The 13481-nt window shown below is 35.3% G+C and overlaps 1 protein-coding gene across 5 annotated transcripts in view; it reads left to right on the top strand.

Moving 5' to 3' along the window:
- DICER1 (dicer 1, ribonuclease III) overlaps nt 1–13481 on the top strand; it is a 62939-nt gene that overhangs the window by 33335 nt on the left and 16123 nt on the right. For all 5 annotated transcript variants that reach the window (XM_042884873.1, XM_042885123.1, XM_042884795.1 and 2 more), the window contains exons 12-23: nt 837–1079; nt 1177–1331; nt 3334–3466; nt 3954–4029; nt 5119–5258; nt 7819–7998; nt 9573–9786; nt 10183–10336; nt 10959–11141; nt 11460–11565; nt 11657–11832; nt 12113–12896. In XM_042884873.1, coding sequence (XP_042740807.1) covers nt 837–1079; nt 1177–1331; nt 3334–3466; nt 3954–4029; nt 5119–5258; nt 7819–7998; nt 9573–9786; nt 10183–10336; nt 10959–11141; nt 11460–11565; nt 11657–11832; nt 12113–12896 — 2544 coding nt within the window. The remainder of the gene's footprint in view (nt 1–836; nt 1080–1176; nt 1332–3333; nt 3467–3953; nt 4030–5118; nt 5259–7818; nt 7999–9572; nt 9787–10182; nt 10337–10958; nt 11142–11459; nt 11566–11656; nt 11833–12112; nt 12897–13481) is intronic.

The raw sequence follows: 13481 nt of genomic DNA, 5'->3' as shown, positions 1-13481 counted from the left end.
CACCTTTTTTTCAATATAAGGATGCAAAAAAGACACTTCTGTCATCCAGAATATAAAGTCTTTTCAAACTACCATGGGCTGAATCCTCTAATGTAGGATAGCTACAGTGATCATACACTGCTTGTATTAAAACTTAAAATCCGTGAATGTTGATGGCATCAATTATTTAACAAATTTAAAACATACAGTCTTTAGTATTATGGGAGCCTCTCTGTATACATTATCATGGGGTAGTCTGTAGAAACTTTTTAGGTTTCTTAAGACGTTTACTTCTTTTCTTGAATTTCAGATCTAACTTGTCACAGCTCCTAATATTCCTGAAATTATTCTTTATGCTTCTTCTGACCTTTTTTCTTCCCTATTCTCCAGGAGAAAAAAAAAATAAAATCCTTATTGGTTAGAAATATCAAAAATAGAAGTACCAACTCTAGAATGTGTTGACCTTTTATTTCCATCCCAAAAGAGTATGTTTCAGCCACAGAAATAATTTTTAGGAAGAAAAACCACTCTCCTGAAGGCAGTACTTTATTATATTGTATTTTAAAAATCTAAATAAATAGGTGTGATGCTTTTGTTGCCTGACAGTAGATCCTTAGAGTTGCTTAATTCCGCGTATCAGATGTAATTCCTAAAAATCTGACTACTCTGATAAAATAGCCTTGCTGTGTCTTGTAAATACTAGTAACTTTATATCAGCATACTTAATCAAGTTTTTTGAATGTCTGATCAATTCCTTTTAGCTCTAATAGCTTATTGATGAACTGAGTAATGCAAATGGTGACAGATCAGTCTCTCGATTTGTTGTTGTCTCAAATTTGTCTTCCTTACTTTTACAGGTTCTTAGAAAATTTCGAGCACATGAGACCAATCTTCTTATTGCTACCAGTATTGTAGAAGAGGGTGTTGACATACCAAAATGCAATTTGGTGGTGCGTTTTGATTTGCCCACAGAATACCGTTCCTATGTGCAGTCAAAAGGAAGAGCTAGAGCACCAATTTCCAATTACATAATGTTAGCAGATACAGACAAAATTAAAAGTTTTGAAGAAGATCTTAAGACATATAAAGCAATTGAGAAGGTATGTGGTCAAAGGACTATGCCTGCTTTTATTAAATTAATTGTAATGTGTTTTAAAGGAAAAATCTTTTACCGTGTTCTGTTCTTGAAATGTTAAGATCCTGAGAAATAAATGCTCGAAATCTGTTGATACCAGCGAAATGGAAACTGAACCCATTGTTGATGATGATGATGTGTTTCCACCCTATGTGCTGAGGGCAGATGAGAACAGTCCAAGAGTTACTATCAACACAGCTATTGGACACATAAATAGGTATGGGGGATGTTCACTTTTACTACTTTTCTATGAATAGAAGTTCATTACTCTGTTTTGCAACAGAAGAATATAGACTTGGGCATTGTGCACATTTCATCTTGGAAATCTTAACAGGGTGTTCAAAAGAAAATTGTTGTGGAAGTTCGAAAGTATGGTTTGCTTTTTTTTCTCTTTATTCTACAGAAATTCTAACTCTGGTAATGAACATAATAATAGATTCCTGCTTAATTAAAATCATCCTGTAGATAAAAGCTGCCCTGAAAACATTTAGTTTTGAAACAGGTAGCAAGATTGTTTTTTCTCTTAATAAGGTAACTTTGAAAACCAATAAGTGGCTTACTAAAACTGTAGTAAAATGTTCCAATTGTAAAATTCACTCTTACAAAGTCTATGTGTTGTTGTGTTGGAAAAAAAAAAAACAACAACAATGCTTTAAGCTGAACATAGTACCATTCTGCTAGACTGGAGAGTGTGTTTCCAAGGGAACTAGCCAATAGTATATTAGTAAAGTTATGGCAGTTAGAAAAGGCCTTTAGCAACAGCATAAGGTGAATGTTATGACCCTCTTCCAAAAAGGCAAACAGAAGGAGCCAGAGAAGTACAAGACTGCTCAGCTGTTTAGTATGAATCCTTTTGGAACACGTTTCCATAAGTGCAAAAAAGTGATTGGCAACAGCCAACAGTTTCGTCAAGAGCAGCTTTTGCCTGTCTGAACCTGTTGTTTCATATGTGATGATGTGCTTGACTCTGTGAACAAGAGGAAAGTAGATCATGTAAAATCCTTCTATTAACTAAAGCTTTTGATGTAATTGCCATAGGACATCAGCAGACAAATTTACATAGATACAGATCATTTGAATGGGTTGCCTGGCAAATGAAATTCAGCAAAGCAGTCAGATCGAGATGGAGTGTAATGGTAGACTACTCAAAGTGTATCTGGCATGTGGTTATGTGTGGTATTTTTCTTGAGCCATGAGAAGGTCCAGTGCATGTCACTGTCATGGTTGCATAACAAATTCCTTGACACGTTTGGTCTTGACGTGTATTTGAGAAGCAGAGAATGTGATTACAATGGAGGAAAGGTCTGGAGATAGAGAAAAAGATGAATGGAAACTCTGGTACATAGGATGGAATAGTGTCATAGAGTTATCTCTGGATCTGTCTGTGTCCATGATGGGGACAGCCTGAAAAAGAGAGGGAGGCATGGGAGGAAGTGTCAAAGGTTTACGGGGCTGGTTCAGCCCAGTTCTGTGACTAATGGGGAAAGAGGACCCACAAACTTGAACCCAGGGAAAGCGAGAAAAAGTGGAAGGGTAGATAGATGGGTGATGGGCCTAAAAACAAAATAGCGGCAACAATCTGAAGAGGAAAGCTAATTTACTAAATACAATATTGAGATGCAAGATAACGCTATGTAGTTGGAATTGAGGCTTATAAATAAAATAAAATTAGTGAGAAAGTGTCCAAAACTGAAGGCCTTACTTAAAGCTGAAAGAGAGATGGCAAGGGAGCACACACTGCCAAGACAAGAAGCAAAAAACGGGGCAGTCTCGTGAGTTGTGAGCAGTTTTAGGTTTCCCTCTGAATGGCAAATGCAAAATCTCTGGGGCGTGTAGTTCTTCTCTCTGAGAACTGGGTACTTGGAAAATCAGCAGTCCATGGAACTGAAGCATTAGCTTTTTGACTCCAGTACTTTACATGATGTTATGATGTGCAATACCAATAACAAAAATCATAAACCCATGACATATAGTCATTTTTACAGTAGTCATCATTGCAGCCTTGGAACTACCTCCTTTAAAAACTACGTTTGTGAAAAAGGACTTGGAGGTCTCCTAATTGGCAGATAGTAGAACATAAGTCAACAGTGTACTCTTGCAGTGCAAAATGTAGTGTGAAATGGTCTCCTGTAGTGTTTGTGCCAGTAAGGTTCATAGAAAATGTCTTTAAGTTTCACTTTGCAAGTTTTGATTATTTGAAAAATCTCTTGTCAATTTAGGTACTGTGCTAGATTACCAAGTGATCCATTTACACACCTAGCTCCCAAGTGTAAAACCAGAGAACTACCTGATCATACATTCTACTCTACTCTCTACCTGCCAATCAACTCACCTCTTCGAGCGTCAATTGTTGTAGGTATTTGGGGACAGAGGAACATAAGAATAAGTGAATTTGTTGGTATAGATGTGTGCATGCCCCATTTTTTAAATTGATGTTTTTCAATATTAATGAAAGTCATATGACTTTCTCTTCCTACATTGTGCTCTGTAACTGCATTTAAATCTATTTCTGTTATCTGTTTTGCGACAATTACTGTCTTTTCCATGGGCAAAAGTATTTAGATACATTTAGATATCCATCTCAGTGCTTTTTTTTTTTTTTTTTTTTTTTTTTTTTTTACAAATGTGCTTAATTATTTTTCACCAGTGGTATTTCGAATTCAGAAGCTTGTAACTTTGATTTCTGTAGAAAAACAATGTAAACTAGCATATCTAGACAACACTGTCATCAGTATAATATTTTATTAAGTTTTGTTTGCTTAGTGTTTCTGTTAAACTGTTTGTTTATTTTTGTTTGTTAATCAACTAAAGACTTCAAAAAATATTTAAATGTTTGTAGGGTCCTCCAATGAGTTGTGCAAGATTGGCTGAGAGAGTTGTAGCTCTTATTTGCTGTGAAAAACTGCACAAAATTGGTAAGGATTTGAAAAGCAGTATTTCTTTGGTAAATAGTTTTTTTTACAATTAAATATTGAAGATGATCTAGATGTTATGTATATACATGAATTTCTACTGAAGCTGTCTATTCTTACTTCCTTTCAGTTTGTTTTTTATATCGTGTAGTTTATAGTTCAGCTTGCACCATGTGAGCTAAAGTCATTTTCCAGAAGAATCCTGTTATTTAACTTAATTTTGTCTTAAGCAGCAAATGCAACTTTAATGAAAGCCAAAGAGATTTCAATATTGAATATATTCAGTGTAGAAGGAAAAAGAATTTCATTCTCTAGAAGGTGTTGGTTGTAGATCAGGATTTAGCTGCTGCAGGCAGAAAACAAATTGTTGCTTTTTAAAAGTGTGAACAAAGTATTAAAAATCCAGAGTCCCAGACTGTACTTTTTACTGCATCTTAAGTCATGATCCAGAAATAATGTTGCAGGATTATTTCAACTGTCTTGTCTCTAATAGGCATAATGGAGCATATTCTTAACTACAAAATATTTTAGAGAATGTCATCAGTGCTCTGATGCAATACGAAAATATTTACATTTCTTTTAAATAAAAACTTTGATGAGTTACACCTTTTGATGACTGAATCCATACCAGTGAATTTATCCAGAATAATATTTCTGTGGCCCAGCTCCATGTTGAGTGCATAGTTAACACTATTATTTCCTATTTTAGAATGATACATGAATATCTGTTCCTTCTTTGTTGCTATAACTTAATGTGAGTGTTTTTTAGAGAAGTATTTCAGTTACCGCTTGCTTTTTGTGGTCAGACAGTTGAATTTTCTTGGGTATTTTCATAACAGAATTCAATTTTTCATTTGCTATTAACTTTATATTAAAACATTCGTTGTAATATTTTATATTTTAAAATAAATACTTAAGAAAAATGACCTTTATCATTCTTTTCCCAAATTTCACTTTTAAAGCCTTGAAATAGTAAGTGAATTTTAAAAACTCAGATCAGGTGTTTTCCTGAGCGTATGTGGATGGACCTTGACAAGGCAAGAGTGTGATTGTTTTAATTGCTGTTTATTTGTAATCTTTCACAATACCTAGGTGAACTGGATGATCATTTGATGCCAGTTGGAAAAGAAACGGTTAAATATGAGGAAGAGCTTGATTTACATGATGAAGAAGAAACCAGTGTGCCAGGAAGACCAGGCTCTACAAAAAGGCGACAGTGCTACCCTAAAGCTGTTAGTATTGCTTAGTGCTAATGTTTATTCTTATCTGATAAGAATGTTTTGGAACAATTCAAATTTGGAACAATTGTACTTTCATAGTTTTGATTGTATGGGAACTTGCATTATTATCTAAATTAGCTTATGGGAGCATGTATTATAGAAACTTGCCTGTAGTTCAAAGAATGTACAGTTTCTTCAAAACCTGGTAACTGTTTTTCCTAGTATGGTGTAAGGGTGGCAGCAGATATAGTTGTTTTAAACCCAAGAAAGGCAGCAGTCACAATCTGGTCATAAAGAAGGAGTTGCTTACTCCTTTCTGAAGACCAGGGCTTGCCAAACACCCCAGAGAATATGATCTCCAAGTAGAAATTCTTCCCTTGCATCTGCCAGCCCTTGAATGAGATTAGATGAGACCTTGGGTCCACTCCTGGTCACACAGGTCAATTGCTTCCACTTGTGCTCCCAGGGCTGGGTACATCCCTTCACCAGGTACTCAATATCTGGTTCAGGCCATGACCTAACAGTTCCCATACAAACTGTCATAACTGGAAGGAAGAATTATGTGTTGTTGATAATCTGTAAATACTTAAGTTGTCTGGTAAATGTAGTAGAGCAATAGAAGAATTACGGATTTTCTAGAAAATAATTGAAAATTGATGGAGATGTTTGGAGGTCAAAATTATGTGCAAGCCACTAACCAAGTGCAGAAATTGCTCCTTTACCTATTTTTAATGTTTTTTAGATATTTGGTTTAATTCAGTAACTGTATTGCTCTAACAAAGATTTTCATATTTTTTTGTTTAACCCTTAGAGTATCAAATATAATATTTTTACTTTTAAATATTACTCCTAAAATACTAAAAGGTACACATGAGATAGTTGATAGTTCTGTGTCATTAAGTAGCTTATGCATAAATTTGTTACACCAGGTTTCAGCTACTTAAGATTGTATGATTGAAATTACTATTATGGTATTTGTGAGGAAAATGGAGGAAAGTAGTTTTGTCAGAGTACCTTATGACTACTCAGGAACCTGCCTCCTTCCCCTGTAGTTGTTGATTTTTGCCTTATGGTCCTTTGAATAGGATTGGTAACAAACAGTAGTATCTGGTAGTCGCTTCTGACAATCTTTGCATTTCATGAAGAAACCTGTAGCCCTTGGTCACATCCAAGAACGTCAGCATGTAGTCTCAGAGTAGTAGTTTTTGTGCAAGAACTCCATTCTTGGTTTCCTCCACGTACTCTAATTTCAATAATAGCTTAAATAATTGGTTGTTATGAAAGGTCAGTAAAGGAGACTGCATCATCATAAAGAATATTATAGAGCGAATTACAAGATTAGGAAACCTTTTTTTTTTTCCTGCAAGACTTATTCACTTGAAACTTTGCAAGGTGTTTCTTGTCACCACGAAGGCATTTTTCAGTCACCTTCTCTCTAGTGATTTTTCTGAATTAAGGCTACTTGTAAAATGCATGACGAAATTCTGTCTCATTCAGAGGGGCTGATTTGTCAAGTAACGCATCATTCTTTCACAGCTATGTTTTTTAATACAGAATCTGAGAATATTTTCCCTCACTTCAGTCCCAACTTTTCACATCTGGAAAAAAAGCTTTGGCAAATGTTTAAGGTCTACAAGATCCTCTTGGGTTTAATATGGTTATTAAACTTATGAGTAATTTTCCAATAAGCCAAGGCCTTAGTTTTGGTACAGTCTAACTTTAAAATCCATGCGTACATGTATTGCAGTTTATTTTTAGATAAGCAGAAGGATAACTTTCTGAGATCCAAAAAGTAATGAACTCCTACCAAAAGTAAGGGATGCTCTATGATAAATATGAGCAGCAGAGTTAAAAATGCTCCTGGCTGTTGAGAACATTCAAATTTACAAGCTATAATAATAGAATACTTTTAATAGAAGACTTTTACAATGTAATGCTGGGCAACACAGGCCGTGTATAAAACTTTGTTGTTTTTTTTTTTAATTCAAATTGTATTTAAAGAAAGTGATGTTTTAAAACTGCTTATCTAGGGAAAAGAATTTGTGTTAATAAAGATGTAAATTCAGCCAAGCTTATAGGAAAGCTGAATTACTAGTTTGTAAGGGGGTTTTTATGTTGCTTCTGTCTCCTTCCCTCCTCCCTTTATTTATTTTCCTTCTAGTATTAAGAGTGAAAGATGCTGGACATAGAGTGCTCCAGATTTACTGGCTAAATTTAGAAATTGGCATCAAAAGTTTAGTTGTGTTAATAGTGAAGTTATGTCTGTATTGTACAGTCAGACTTCCGTTTCTAACACAGTGGATGCAGTGGAAGGTTAGTTGTGTAACGTAGAGCTAATTTCCCTCAGCAAACAGGTAGATCTGGCTGCATTGTTCTCCTTTGACATGAGTTCCTAAGTTCCAGGCCAGGTTGCTGATGAAATGTTTTTGTGTAAGAAAGAGCTTACCTAAGTCTAAATTTTCTTATTCCTTGTTTTTAGCAGTACCTTACCAAATAAGCATAGGGAGGCTTGTTCAAAGAATAGTTTTGCTGATTTAATTGTGCTAATGTTTTTCCATTTTATGATTTTTAGATTCCAGAATGTTTGAGGGATAGTTATCCCAAACCTGATCAGCCCTGTTACCTGTATGTAATAGGAATGGTGTTAACTACTCCATTGCCTGATGAGCTCAACTTTAGGAGACGAAAGCTATATCCTCCTGAGGATACAACAAGATGTTTTGGCATATTGACAGCCAAACCTATACCTCAGGTAATGAATTTAGCTACTTTCTTTCATCTAACATGCTTCACAATCTCATTTTCCAGGCTGAAGAGTTGGAAATGACTATAAAAGGCAAGAGACATTTGAATAACAGCTTTAATATGTTTTAACTTTTAGTTAGACCTCAAAGATGGTTAGACTTGATGTGTGTAATAGGAATGGGAGTGTAATAGGAGTAGGAATTTAGTAATAGGAATGGGAGGGTGGTTGGACTAGATGATCTTGCGGGTCGTTTCCAACCTTGCGATTCTGTGATCTTTTCTGTGTCCCTTCCAACTGGTCTGTACTGCATAAGTACGCTTATATCAAGCTACCTTTGGAAAATAAGTGATATTATATCCAATCCAGTCATCACTTTATTTTCTGTCATTAGTGACAGAACAAGCTGTTCTCTTGTAAACAAGCTTTGAAATTAAAAATTTTCATTTTTTTTTTTTTGCAGTGGCTCCAAATTTTTTTTTTTTTTTTTTTTTTTTTTTTTTTTTGTCGAAGGTATGATAGAAATGGAGTTTCAGCTAGGGAGGTGGCCTGAAGTATTGCCTCATCTTTAGGAAAGCTACAGTAACAAGCCCTTTCAGTACTCCTCTGAGTATTGCTGCAGCAGCAGAAGTATGCTGTGCTAAAAGAAATTGACACAAAGTTGTGAATTGTAGTTACATCTGAGAGGAGTTCTGTGTGGTGAGAGTGCAGATGAGATGATTTAGTTACTGCACTCTTACCTGAAGTGAGTACTCTCAAATTCCATCCTGGCTTAAAAATATCTTTTGTGACAAAAATACCAAACTCATGGTGAATAAGTGACAGTGAAACCACATTGTAGATCCATCTATAGCACTTTTAATGGAAGCACATGGATGGGATTCCTATTATTAAATATGAGAATTTTTAGAGGAAGTATAGAAAAGTGATTACTGAAGATAACTACCACTGCTTAAAACAGCACACTCTGTTCCTGCCCAGCCTGCATTTGTGCTTGGAATTGTCCTGATCCAGATGCAGGACCTTGCACTTGGCCTTGTTGAACTGCATGAGGTTGGCGTGGCCCCTCTCTCAAGCCTGTCCAGGTCTCTGAATAGCATCCCTTCTCTCTAGCATGTCAACTGCACCACTCAGCTTGTTGTCATCTGCAGATTTGCTGAGGGTGCGCTCAATCCTACTGTACTTGTTGCCTACAAAGATGTTAAATAGCACTTGATCTGGTTTGCTGTTAGGTGAGACAGGCAGTATCTCTGATGCAAATGCTAAAGTAGTAATGTGTCGCTGGAGAATGCCAGCTTAAGCAATTTAGGCTGTTGTAGGAAGGGTACCTTTGGAGTTATTTCTTACTCTTTAAAGAGGCTGGGATATTAGACAATTGGTGTATGGTCTGCCCCCAGCCTTGGAAAAGACATGAGTGTTGTTTCAAACAACTGGCAGACCTTCTGTCATTAGCACTGTGGTAGCAAAGTGTTAGCAGGGGTCTCTGCATAGAAATGTCTGAACTACACAACTAGTGCTCTGTAGAGGAATCCTATTTTGAATCTTTGCCTTTTGATTATGTTTGTTTCTCTTCCCATATTTAGATTCCTCACTTTCCTGTGTATACTCGCTCTGGAGAAGTTACAATATCTATTGAGCTTAAGAGATCTGGTTTTACTCTGTCTTTGCAAATGCTTGAGCTGATAACACGACTCCACCAGTACATTTTCTCACATATTCTTCGTCTTGAGAAACCTGCACTAGAGTTCAAACCCACGGAAGCTGATTCAGCCTACTGTGTTCTACCTCTTAACGTTGGTAAGAACAGAGGTGTTTTTTTAATATTCACTTTTAGTTCTTTTAATTAAGCAAAACATTTTTTAGTATTTATTTTAAATTTCAGATATTAACTGCTGAAATAATGCCATATGTGGTAGTATGAAATCTTATGTCAGTTTTGTTTTGATTTCTTATTCACAATTCTAAGTTTTAACCTAGTGATGAGTTGATTTACAGCAAATTTCAGTTGACTCAATTAGGGTATATAATCACACACATATTATGTCTGTATATGTATGCATCACAAGTGCAATAGAAATACAGAATCAGAAAGCACACTGAATAAGAAAAAAAAATGTAATTTGCAACTTGTCAGAAAATCTCTTCCTGAAAAACTCTCCTGTGAATAACTGTTATATGTTTTTCTTTTTGAAGTTGATGACTCCAGCACTTTGGACATTGACTTTAAATTTATGGAAGACATTGAAAAGTCTGAAGCACGTACAGGCATTCCCAGTACACAGTATACAAAAGAAATGCCTTTTATTTTCAAGTTAGAAGACTACCAGGATGCAGTTATCATTCCACGGTGAGTAGCAAGTATCTGTATTATTTGGACATTCTACAAAACAAGCATGGCTTTGAATAAAATAAGAAAAAGGAATTTTGTGAAAGCTTAATTACACAACATATTCTTCAGTGAAGAATTTCAGATTTTCACATAGTATCCAGTGAGCATCACAAAAAGATGTTTCACAATCCTGACTTCAGTTTTCTAATATTGTACCTCTATTAAAATAATTATGTTGCCTTTGGAAAGCTATAGTGAATTTACTACATTAAGTATTTGAATTTTTGTATTTTAATCTTATTTACCAGTGTGGACAAAATACATTTTTTTGTATGAGAATTCTGATTCTCTGAATTTTACTAACTCTAGCACAAAAAGGAAACCAGATTTAAAAAAAACTAAGTTATCAAGTTTAATTGGTGTTTGGAATTAAGAAATCAGCATTCACAGAATTAGTCTTGAGCCTGTTATCAATATATTTGATTTTGAAGTTGTAGATCACTCATTTACTTAACTAGTGTTTGAAAATAAAAGCCCCAAAGTGAGTTATTTAATGGTTTATCACTTAATCACATTCAAGCATTAAGAAATCATCACAGGCTTTACTCTAAGGATAAAACATGCTAAACTTTTTTTTTAGGTATCGAAATTTTGATCAGCCTCATCGATTCTATGTAGCTGACGTATACACTGATCTTACTCCACTCAGTAAATTCCCTTCCCCTGAATATGAAACTTTTGCTGAATATTATAAAACAAAATATAATCTTGATCTGACCAATCTCAACCAGCCACTGCTGGATGTGGACCACACATCTTCAAGGTAAACAACAATCATGTTTCTGTATGATACCTGAAATATGACAACAAAATGTCATTTTTTTTTCCTCTGTGTGATAAAGTTGAAGGTTTGTGCTTTCCAAAATACTGTTTTCTTTTCTTGAGTGATACCTTGCATACGTTATACAACTGTAACTTGAGTCTGTTCCTTGTATTCTTTCTTTTTTCTAGAAGTAGCTTTGCTTCACTTCATAATGCATTACAGGTGAATTCTGTGAACAAGTCATCGCTTCAGAAAGTGTAAGCTAATAAGTTTTATTCATTATGTACTTATATTAAACTATTTTCACATGTATTTTAGACTTAATCTTTTGACTCCTCGCCATTTGAATCAGAAGGGGAAAGCACTTCCACTAAGCAGTGCTGAGAAGAGGAAAGCAAAATGGGAAAGCCTGCAGAATAAGCAGGTAAAATACAAGTATTAATTCAAGTTGCGTCTGCATTAACAGTAGCCTGGAGACTACCCTTAGAAATAAAATTATATTCTTCCCATCTCAGATACTGGTTCCTGAGCTATGTGCTATACATCCTATTCCAGCATCTTTGTGGAGAAAAGCAGTTTGCCTCCCCAGCATACTGTATCGCCTGCACTGCCTTTTGACAGCAGAGGAACTAAGAGCTCAAACAGCCACTGATGCTGGTGTAGGGGTTAAATCACTACCTGCAGATTTCAGGTACGTATTTTTTCAAATATGTTTAAAATCTGACTTCATTGAAAACAAGGGAAAAACTTACTGTTGTTGTGAGAATTGGAGATTGATAGTCTCTGTTTAACTCAGGCTAATCAATGTTTTCAGTGAAACTGATAATTAAAGACTTGATCGGAAATAGTGAGCACAGCATCTAAATTCACTTTTTTCAGAAAAATATTACTTTCTTTTTAACAAGTATGTGCATGTAGTTATCTATCATATTTTTTTTCTTCTTAACAAAGCCAGCATGTTCTCTTCACAGATATCCTAACCTGGACTTCGGATGGAAAAAATCTATTGACAGCAAATCTTTCATCTCTATACCTAGCTCCTCTTTGGTAGAGAATGAAAATTACTGTAAGCACAGCACAATTGTAGTCCCTGAAAATGCTGCACATCAAGGTGCTAATAGAACCTCTTCTGCAGAAAAACATGACCAAATGTCTGTGAGTTACAGAACACTGCTTGATGAGTCACCCAGTAAACTCCAAATTGATGTCTCAGCAGAACTTGCAGCAATTAATGGTGTTTCTTATAATAAAAATCTTGCCAATGGCAATTGTGATTTAGTTAACAGAGACTTTTGCCAAGGAAATCAGCTGAATTACTGCAGGCAGGAAATACCTGTACAACCAACTACCTCATATCCCATTCAGAATTTATACAGCAGTGAGAACCAGCCCAAGCCCAGCAATGAATGTACTCTACTGAGTAATAAATACCTTGATGGAAATGCTAACAGATCTACCTCAGATGGATGCCCCAAAATGACAGTGACCACCAGTACTTCGACAGCTCTTAATCTTTCAAAAGACAAAATGGATTCTGAAAAGAACACTTCCAGTGGGTACTCCTCAAAAACTCTTGGTCCTAATCCTGGTCTCATTCTTCAGGCTTTGACTCTTTCAAATGCTAGTGATGGATTTAATCTGGAGCGACTAGAAATGCTTGGTGATTCATTTTTAAAGCATGCCATCACTACATACTTGTTTTGCACTTATCCTGATGCACACGAGGGACGGCTGTCATACATGAGAAGTAAAAAAGTAAGTAGTAACAATCCAATGCTATCACATATAATATTGCATGTTATATAAATATGATTATATATATATATATTGTATATATACAATATATAGATATATTGTATGTATATGTAGTTACATATGTTGTATTGTGTGTGTGTATGTATATATACATATATATGCATATATGTATGTGTGTGTGTATATATATATAAAAACACAAGATGAGGCAATTGATGCTACTATAGCTGTAATTGAAATTGTTTTTTTACAGTTTGTTTCTAAATCTAAAGCAGCTAATGACTGGGCTAAACTGAACTGAAAGTTCTGGGTTAATGAGAACATATTTGGTGGACCAAACTTTTTAGTTGTTTAGAGTAGAAACTCTTAATGGGAGCACTTGATTCAAGAGTTTGCAGCACGGAGCATTAGACTGTAGCTTTACTGGCCTTTTATTTGTTTCCACAATGCGTTGCCTTCCACAAAAAAAAGCTTTTTGCATGATCTTACAGGAATACTAAAAATGAAACAACAAATTGCAAACAACTGCAGCATAGGAAGTTCTGCACAAACACGCGCAAGAACTTCTTTACAGTGAGGTGACGG

The sequence above is a fragment of the Lagopus leucura genome, unplaced genomic scaffold (assembly GCF_019238085.1).
Source record: "Lagopus leucura isolate 7727_CA_CO unplaced genomic scaffold, USGS_WTPT01 Super-Scaffold_1, whole genome shotgun sequence".
NCBI classification, from domain to species: Eukaryota; Metazoa; Chordata; class Aves; order Galliformes; family Phasianidae; genus Lagopus; species Lagopus leucura.
Note: the sequence above shows the minus strand (reverse complement) of the source record. Positions and strands in the feature narration are given on the sequence as shown.